This window comes from Astyanax mexicanus, chromosome 6 (assembly GCF_023375975.1).
Source record: "Astyanax mexicanus isolate ESR-SI-001 chromosome 6, AstMex3_surface, whole genome shotgun sequence".
NCBI lineage: Eukaryota > Metazoa > Chordata > Actinopteri > Characiformes > Acestrorhamphidae > Astyanax > Astyanax mexicanus.
Window position 1 is genome coordinate 9,972,933 of NC_064413.1, and position 10,284 is coordinate 9,983,216.

The following is a 10,284-nucleotide window of genomic DNA, read 5'->3' on the forward strand; positions in this document are numbered from 1 at the left end:
CTTGGAATACAGTTACTAAGAATTTGGACAACCCTTCAAGCACCCAATACGTCATCAGTAGCGCTAAAGTTCAGTAGCCTAGCTGCTGCTGGTTAACTAGTTAACTTTAGGGCATTGTGTGTCTTCAGAAAGGGGGCAGTTGGTGCAGAAGTTATGGTGTTCATTCCTTAATTCCTCTGTGATGAGGAGCAGAAATTAGCTTTTATTTTATTACATATTTTTTTTACTACAAATCGTTTTTTTAATACTGGCTTAGACATGAGTCAGTGAGCACAGCTTAAAGAATGTCTTATTAACTTTTTCCACCCATCATTTGTCGCCCAGCCCTCTCGTTCAGTTCCCCAGGTGTTCCTTGTCTGTGCCTGTGTATATGTAGTCCTTTGTTTCCTGCAGTCGTTTGTTAGGTCCTGTGTGTTAGTGAGTGAGCTGTATGTGTTCCTGCTACTCAGTGTAAGTTTGTTCCCCAAACCTTCACAGATGTGCTTTAATGTTGTACCTACACTTTAGTTTTATTTGTGTCTCCCGTTTTATTTACCTGTTTTTTTTTAAGATAAACATAATGAAGAGCTTGCATTTAGTCCAGCCTCCTTAGAATCTGTAACAATGTGACTGTCTCAAAACAGGTTTTGTTACGTTATTAACAAAATTAATATTTTTTTACATTTATTTATTTAATTATTGCTCATAATTTTAAACCATTGTCATTTGTAAAACGGAAGGACTTCAAAAAAAAACCTAGGTCTGCATCATTTTGAACTAAAGTAAAGTGCCTGATTGCCCAGGAGAATTCACTGTGGTGGATGATGATTCAGATGTCTCTCAAGATCAAATCATTTTCTGAATCAATTAGTTAATTTAATTTATTTAATTTTAACTCCGTTATTGTAAGTTGATCCAACAAAAAGATCTTTGTTTGCAGGTATATGTGGCCACAAATGCTCACCTCAACTCAAATTAGTTGAGTATTGTTTAGACATATCCCATTTTTAGTAAACAGATGTGGGTTTACAGTGTATAATCATTTCTAAAAAGTCAAAAGGTCTGTACAGAGCCAAAGGCATTCTGGTAGAGAAACCCCATTCAGAGAACCATTTAAGTTTTCAAATATTTTTTGGAGTAGAGTGTATATATACAGGTGTGAAAAATATTTGCCCCCTACAAACACATTATGCCGCGATCTAAAAAAATTAAAAAATGGATAAGAAAAAAAGTAATCGTTCCTCTATCAGTCTGGAAAAAGTTACAGAGTAATTTCTAAAGCTATGAGACTCCAGAGAACCACAAATAGAGAAAACATGGAACACTGGTGTACATTCCCAGGAGTGGTTGGCTGTCGAAATTATTCCAAAAGGGCATAGACAACTCATCCAGGTCTCACTCGCTTCAGTTAAGGTCAGTATTAATGATTCAATAATATTAAAGAGACTGGTCAAAAATGGTCTCCATGGAAGAGTTCCAAGGTAAAAATCACTACTGACCAAAAAAAACCACAATGGCACATCTCACATTTAACAACAAAAATCTTGATGATCTCCAGGACTTTGGATAAATATTCTTTGGATCACCATGAGATAAGTGGAACTATTTGGAAGGTGTGTGTCTTGTTACATGTGATGTAAAACTAACACATCATTTCAGAAAAAGAAAATCATACTGAATGTAAAACATGGTGGTGGTAGTGTCATGGTCTGGTGCTGCTTTGCTACTTCAGGACCTGGATAACTTACTGTAATAGATGGAATCAAAAATTCTGCTGTTTACCAGACAATCCTGAAAAAAAATGTCCAGCCATCTGTTTGTGACCTCAAGCTCAGGCATACTTGGGTTCTGCAGCAGGACAATGATCCAGCACACCAGCAAGTTCACCTTGAACGGCTTAAAACAAAACTAAATTAAGTTTAATTGAGGTGCTGTGAATGATCTTAAACAGGACATTAATGCTGGAAAACCCTCTAGTGTGTCTGAATTAAAACAGTTCTGTAAGAGAGAGTGGAACAAAATTCCTCCACAGAGATGTGAAAGACACATTGCCAGTAATCAGTAAAGCCTGATTGTAGTTGTTGCCGCTAACACAATTTTTTAAAAAGTGCATTTTATATTTATGTCATGTTATCCTTCTATGATAAAAAAAAAGTTTGATAACTATCATCATGACAAAACAGCAAAAACAAAAGAAAACTGTCGGGGCAGAAACTTTTTTTACGCCCCACACATACACACACATACACACACACACACACACACACACATATATATATATATATATATATATATATATATATATATATATATATATATATATATATATGTGTGTGTGTGTGTGTAATTATATATATATATATATATATATATATATATATATATATATATATATATATATATATATATATATATATATATATATATATATATTACACATGCACCCACATTGTTCCACAGCAATCTTCATAAAGAACCGCTCAGTTTTAATGAGATGACTACAAATCGTTTTTTAATACTGGCTCAGACGTGAGTCAGTGAGCAGAGCTTAAAGAATGTCTTATTAACTTTTCCACCCATCATTAAAGAGCAGTAAAACACGACAGTGGAAGGTTTGGCTCCTCTTGACTTTCGAGAACTCCAGGTTCTCTAACATGTGTCGGCCTGTTCGCTTTGAGTGGAGTTCTTCAGCGGCACAATGGCCCTTCAGCTCCTGTCTTTATTTGGGTCGTTTCTGGGTGGAACAGTAAAACAGTTATAAAAATAACTTCTTTAGTATTTTAACCTGCTTTACTAAAACACAAAAGAATGCAATACAGATTATAGATTTTTAAACATTAGTACCGTTAATACAAGAACTGAATGCATGTCTTTGTAAAAGTTTTTTTTAGTACTTATTACCGAAGCTAAAAACTACCAAAATGCCACACTACTATAGTTTTCTTTTGTTCACATAAAAGGACCTAAATAATTCTATAGTAAAAAAATCTGGGTTACAAAAATTTTTAAACCACAGTTAATCATAAAAAAACTATGGCAAAAAAGAGTGTAAGCTGGAATAAATACGGCTAAACCACGGCTAAATGTTATAGGGGTGCTCACAGTAATTCGCTGTAAAACTACCCTTAAATTTGATGTATTATCTATCACCGAAAGAACAGTACATGCATTATTATATATGAAACTGTTCTCTTTTAGAATTAGCTTTTGGTCTGTGTTTTTTTTTTAATTGTGGAATAGTTGCTTATGAGAGTTGACGTGATTTCAGCGCCGATTCAAATGTAATGTCTGTTTCTTTAACAGTGGCCCTGTTATTTTTTGCATCATATATATATATATATATATATATATATATATATATATATATATATATATATATACGTACACAGCTCTGGAAAAAAAGAGAGAAATTATGAATTTCATAGATTTTACTAAATTGAAAACCTCTCAAGAAGAAGATCTATGATCACAAACCATCGAACCAAGCTAAACTGCCTGATTTTTTTTGCACCAGGAGTGGCATAAAGTTATCAAAAAGCAATTTGAGGAATTCAGAAGAATTCAGAATTCAGAAGAAATGTTGTCCATAGTTTATAGAATAAAACAACGTTTATTTTACTCAAACATATACCTATACATTTCTGATTCAGAAACTAAAGTGGTCTCTTATTATTTTCCAGAGCTGTATATGCAGGTCACGTACGAGTGCAATTCACGAGGCTGAAGTTGGTTTGATATTGTCCTTTAAATGCTCCTAAATTGTTTGTAAACTGCTAACTGTGAATCGACAATAAAATCATGTAATCTCAAACTGATTCAATAATCAAACGCGGATACAGTATCACATAACATATACACATCAATATCCTCACATAATTAGGAAATCCAAAAAACGAGAAAAAAGAGAATAAAAAATTAGCATCTGTAGTGATTTTTTAAAGAGCCTTGCAGTTCTAAATAAAAAGAATTGTATATAATCTGTATTTCACTGTAAACTTTCGTCTTCCTAAATTTGTTTCAGCGACGCGAGACTGTTGACCACAGGGTGGCGCAACGCCTTCAGCTCTTCCAGCTTCAGCTTCAACATTACAGAGATCATCAGACTAGGAACACTGGAAGTGTCCCCGCAGCGAAATACCGGCACAGTAGTATTAGAAGAAAGAATACAGAAGAACAAAAAACATTAAGTTCTCATAGTAACTTCTAGAACTGCAGTGGGGCTTCTGCTCTCAGCAATTAATATAGCTCCAGAGTGAGAGCAGTGATCAAAGCAGACCAGGAGCTGAACCATCTCAACAATATCAACTTAACCCCTAGAAAGAGAATCAGGAAATAATCGATCAAGTAAATTCTTCTAATCCCTGGTTTTCTGTAGAAGTGAAGTATCCATCACGTAGGCGCTTCAGAACATGTAAAACATTGTGGAACCTCAGGATTGTCCTCAGCATCAACACACCTGCAGAACCACTAGGAGAATTTCAGGTGGTCACAAATTAAAGGCTAATCAGGTTTGCTTCATCAACGGCGCGAAACTTTTCACGGTGTATTTTTGATCCAGTGGAAAACCGTGTTTTACGAGTTCACAGATTTACCTCCACGTTCTGCCCCGACTCCCTGACAAAACAACACTCCACTGCTTTTATTAACAGAACATCGGCATGATCAACTCCGAATATCTGTGTTTTAATTAATGTTTTAATTGATTAAGGCGAAACAGTGAAATTGTTATAATTACACACCACAGTGTACACGTTCTGTTTTTTTCCTTACGTTATAACTTAACAGCATTTATTAAATTAATGAAAATCAATAGAATTAAATTATTTAATGAAACTAAACTATGGGGAGAATATGCAGTTATATTGTATAATAATTGCGTTATTTGTGAAAAAACTACTTTAGATTGTAATTAAATTAGGCTGCACGTAATGTTTGCATTCAAATAAATATCATCAATCATCAAATATCATACAATATTTTAATTACATTATAGAGAGTATTGACTAGTTAGTGAAACCCGACAGGGGTATATTATTCAGAAAGTACATCTGAATTTAAAGTAAATAATAAGGGTTCAGTTTCCCATAAACATCTAAGCATTAAGAACAGCTTAACATGGAGAGACATGACTGAGTGTGAAGTTCGCTCGACCATCTAAGAATTATCTTAATGCTAAGAACCTTTGAGAAAAACGGACAGTACTGAATTAAAGTAGAAATGGAAATTACAGTAGTTAACAATTAGCACCTGGCAGTGCTAATTATTTAGTAAAGCTAAATGTACTAAATGTTGTAGTGTAAGTAAATAAAATACTCTAGAGGAAATGTTGACAGTTCTGAAAAGTACTAAACATTTTAGGGGAACTAAGAGTATTATTGTTTTTTTTTTTGCGTTAAAATAGACGTTACTATATATTTTTTTTTGTGGAATCCGACAGTGATAATTATTTGAGTAAAAATTTAAAGACTGAAGATTTGAAAGAAAAATGACAGCACTGAATGTTGAAGAGGCAATTCGACTGCACTGAAGTGTTTAATGGAAATGTGTTGTACTCAATTATTTAATGAAAGCTGTCGGGTCGCAGTCTTTTATTGAAAACAGACGGAAAGGAAAACTGTGCTGTATTTATCCAGAACCTCATGTAAAGTGCAGTGAAGTGTTTTGTTTATTCATTTTTAAATTTAGTTTAGGCCTTTAAATAAAGGTTTAAAGAAAACTAAAGTAGATCCATGTCAGTGTTCAGTCACAATACTATTAAAATTTTTGTTCAAGTATATGGTACTTAGAACGAGCTGATCTTCAACCATGTTTAAAAAAATATCTAAGCGAATTTACTGATCGGGCAGGCGAGCGTGTATGTGTGTGTGTGCGTGCGTGTGTACATGAGTGTTTTACTACTCTAAGCTCTTCTGTTAGAGCCTCTTTAAAAAAATAAAAGATTAAAGTACAAAAAAACACAGTTACAATTATTTTCTCAGCTTGAGCCTTAATGATTTTCTGATTTTCCTTTCTGTTTTTGTTCAAGAATTTCCTCTACAAAATTTCAGGCTCAGCTTCTCTTCTAGGTTGACATCAGGATTTAACTGCTAAATCGGTTTACGTAAGCTCTGTGATTTGCAAAAGATCTATTACTAAAAATATCTGCACAATCAAACCTGTAAACAAAGTCACATTTTTAAAAATTGTATTATTATTACTAACTACTATAATTCAAACAATTCCAAATGTTATATTTTAGGCCAGGACATTACTGTGTCTTGTATGTTGTGTAGTAATTTAGAGATTTATATTTTTACTTAAATGTAAAAAGAATTTAATGAAACGAATTTGAAATAAAACGTGATAATATCCTTGTATATACCACATTGGTTTCTCACAATTGTTACATATGTTATTTTAACTTAAATATATAAACCTAATCGAACCAATTAATGTCATTAACTAAAATAAAATACAGCTAAACTCTATTAATATGAAAATGTTGCTTTGTTTTGTAAAATTGGGATCTTATTTATTTGCACTAAAATTGACACTATAAAAAATTCGATTTTATTAAAAGCAAAGTTGACAAGAACTGACTCCGCTTTGACTTTATTGAGTGGCTTGAATTAGAGAGCCAGTGGTGAAAATAAGGCTAGGAAATGAACGCTTACATCGGCATGCTCCAACAAAACCAAACTCATTCAACACCGAAATTTCGATTTCTCTTTAAAGTGCGACTGTGATTTTATGCGCAAAATGCACATAAACACTCAAACAAAGTCCAGAACACAAGGATAAATAAAACCTCTTGACAAGAAAATGCACTGCCGTACAATTGTGGATATTTACTAGTGTCAATATACAACTAAAAATACTATACAAAAGCAATACGTCAACTCTTACAGCAGTATAATAAATTTCCAGACTATCCTATACAGGATTTAATCAATATGTACATTCAGTTCTCCGCCGTAGGAAATAAGTACATTTCATACAAACACACCCAGCTTTGTATTCTTTTTAACATGTCCTGTGTTTATACTGTATATAGGCTATTTTAGTTTCCAAGTATTAAAAAAAGTAAAGACTAGGCAGCGATTTGCCCCCCGATACACCATACAGATGGGTTGCAGTCAGTGATGGAGATGAATAAAGTGCCACGGTTTGGTTTGGGAGAAACAAAAAAAATCTAGAATAAAATAAAACACAACAGAAACAATCGACTTCTGCATCACGTCACTAACATTAAAAAAAGACTTGCGATGAGGGTTTACCCAAATATATATATTCATTAATTATGCGCCCAGGTCCCTGATCCGAGACTAAACTTACCAACTGGGTTTTTATCGACGGATAATTCAGTTTATCTTACATTAAAATAAATCCCATGATGTGGTCTTTTAGATTCACAAAATCCATCCAGGTTTTGGGTGGGCATAAATTAATATTGTAAAACCAGGTCAAATTTTGCTCTGGAAAAAAACTGAGCCCTCCCCAGTTATAGTCCATTTTTGCCCAAAGACAAAATTGACCCTCGCCAAATCAATTAAACCCAGGGACAAAAACTGGCACCTTTGTCCAGGTTTACTTTCGAGACGAGCAAACTGAGACCCCCAGTATAGGTGCACTTTAACCTATCGAGGAAAACAAGACCCCGTTTCAGGCCCATTTACCCCAAAGAAATAATTTGTCCCAAGAACAATTACATTTTCCCCAAAGACAAAAATTAAACCCGCTCTCCAGGTCCAATGTTCGGCAAGGGAGAAAAACGGGCCTCCTTGTCTGGCATCCCTTTCGTTGTCTTGCAAGTTAAATCAGTTCCCCAGATCAGGTATTTGTTCCCATTTTCTCCTAGGCATAAAAATGTACCCCAACTGTACAGTTCAAACTTTGCCCAAGAAAAAACCTAAGCCCCTCAGTCTAGGTCCACTTTAACAAGTTGATCAAGGAAACTTCCAGTAAAGGACTGCTTCCAGTCCAGGTCCAAATTTCTCCATGGATGAAAATGAGGCGCACAATCCAAGGACCCCTCTCTTGTGCTGGGTCATGGTAAATGAGCCCCCCAATCCTGGGCCAATTTTTACCCTGATATTGGGATGATCCATGTCCTCTTTACTGCCCTGAATCAGGGTAACCCATCCTCCCAGTCTAAGACCCCGTTCGGGTGCTCAGCGGGCTCATGCCTCGGCGGGCTGCAGCAGGTCGGGTGTCCCGCAGTGAGGGCTGCCCGCCCCGCTCTGCTCGCTGTCCGTGTCGCTGCTGCCCCGCTTGCTCCCTCCCGACCCGCCGGAACCCCCGCCTCCACCGGAGCTGCCTGGTCCCGCGGCGCCGCTGTGTGTCTTCACGTGTTTGCTGAGGTGGTCGCTGCGCATAAAGCGCTTGCCGCACACCGGGCACGCGAAGCGCTTCTCTCCGGTGTGCGTGCGCAGGTGCCGCTGCAGTTCATCAGATCGCGTGAAGCGCTTGCCACAGAAAAGCCAGTTACAGACAAACGGCCGCTCACCCGTGTGCCAGCGCAGGTGCGCCTTCAGGTGCGATGTCTTGCCGTACACCTTTCCGCATCCCGGTATGTGACACGAGTGAAGTCCCTTCCTGCGCATGCTCGCGGCGCCCGCGGGTCCAAGCCTCTCGGCTTCTTGGCAGTTGGGACAGTCGCACGTGGCGCGGCCCGCGTAACGGCGCGCAGAGGACCGGGGCGAGGAGGAGGAGGAAGAAGAGGAGGAAGGCGGCGCGCCGGGGGTCAGCATTGCGCTGCCGGATGAACAGGAGTCCCCGTACGGTGACGAGAGCACGGGCTTAAACCCGTCCATGAGGTGCTGCCCCCCCAGTAGGTGAGGTGACGTGCCCGTGCCAAACGCCGCGTGACTCAGGCTCGCGAAGTCCGAGGAAGAGCCATACCCGTGCAGCGGGGAATGCAGCGACGGTCCCGCGTGCAGCGGCGGCGCCTGGGGCTGCCCGCTCGCGCCCTGTACGTCCACCCAGCTCGCTCCCACGTCCCACCACGCGGACGCGTACGTCTCGTAGGGGTGTGCGGTCACACTGACGCGCGGATAGATGCCCTGCAGCCCGTCCACCTTGGCGGACAGAAAGACATCCTGCGAGCCTCCGGAGGGAAACACGGAGTAGTCGTTGGTGAAGTGCGCACTCGAGGGCGCGCCGGAGGAGGACGCGGTGAGCGAGAAGGCACTCGAGCCGCCCGCCGTTGTGGCGCCGCTTGCGCAAAGGGATTCGCCACCGCCCGCAGACATGCCTACCCCATTGCTTCTCGCGCCGAAGGAGACCAGAGCCGAACTCGCGCCCGCGCCCCCGCTACAGGTGCTGCTCGTTCCACTGCCAGTCATCGCCGCGCGCTTCCACGGGTGGAAACCCTGAAAGCTCTTGGAAAAGGAGGAGGGGTCCGGCACTGCGGACGGAGAGGGGCTCGCGCTCCCGATCTTGTTGCAGGTCGCCGCGAGCATGGCCAAAGGAGTGGAACCCAACCTCGGTTCCTCCTGGGGAAACAGAGAGAGGAGGAAGAAATAGAGAGGATGAAGAACAAGAAGCAGCAGGAGAAAACTAAAACACAAAGCCAATATAGGAGGAGAACGAAGTAGGAGAAGAACATAAGGGAAAGAGAAGAGGAGAAAAAAAGAAAGTAAAAAGGAGTTGGAAAACAATGCAACAAAAATATGTATTAAAAAATGAAAAAAGCGAAAAAAGAAACAAAAAGAAAAAAGTTTGAAAGAAGACGAAGAAGGGATTATGTGAGGTAGAAATCCAAAGAAGAAGAAAAACAAATGAAAGTAGAATTAAGAATTTTTTTAAGAAAACAATGGAAAAAGAAGAGAAAGAGAAAACATGAAAAACTAGGAAATGGTGTGACAGACGAAGAACAAATTTAAAAGGATAATGAAGAAGAAAAGATAGAAAATGAAAAAATAAATAAAAAAGAGAATAACAAGGAAAATGGATCAGATTAAATGAAGAAAATAAATATAACAAGGACAAATAAGGAACATAATGTATGGGGGGAGGAAAAAGGAGCAAAAATAGTGTGAAGAAAGTGCCAAAAAGGGGGGGGAAAGTTTAAAGTAAAAAGAAAAGAAACAGGTGTTGAAAACAGAGTTCTGTAGAGTTTAGCATGAGTGTGTTTAATAAATACACACTCCTACACACACACTCAGCGCGTAGACACGTACTGGGCACATGAGAAGAGCAGGGTATTTCTCCGCGTGAGCTTCGTCTTCGTCTTCACGCGCTGCGGTAAAGCGCGCGCTCCGCTCTGAAACTCTGATACACACTGAGGCTCATTCCGGGCCTCGAGCTCACTGCACTCACCCCCAG

The 10,284-nt window shown here is 39.0% G+C and overlaps 1 protein-coding gene across 1 annotated transcript; it reads right to left on the reverse strand.

The window, feature by feature from the left end:
- Window positions 1–6,554: 6,554 nt before the first annotated feature.
- Window positions 6,555–10,284, reverse strand: sp8b (sp8 transcription factor b). The gene is made up of 2 exons (XM_015602485.3): window positions 10,140–10,284; window positions 6,555–9,452 (listed from the first exon to the last, which is right to left on the reverse strand). The coding sequence occupies exons 1-2, from the start codon at window positions 10,146–10,148 to the stop codon at window positions 8,139–8,141; spliced, it is 1,323 nt and encodes a 440-aa protein (XP_015457971.1). The 5' UTR covers window positions 10,149–10,284; the 3' UTR covers window positions 6,555–8,138.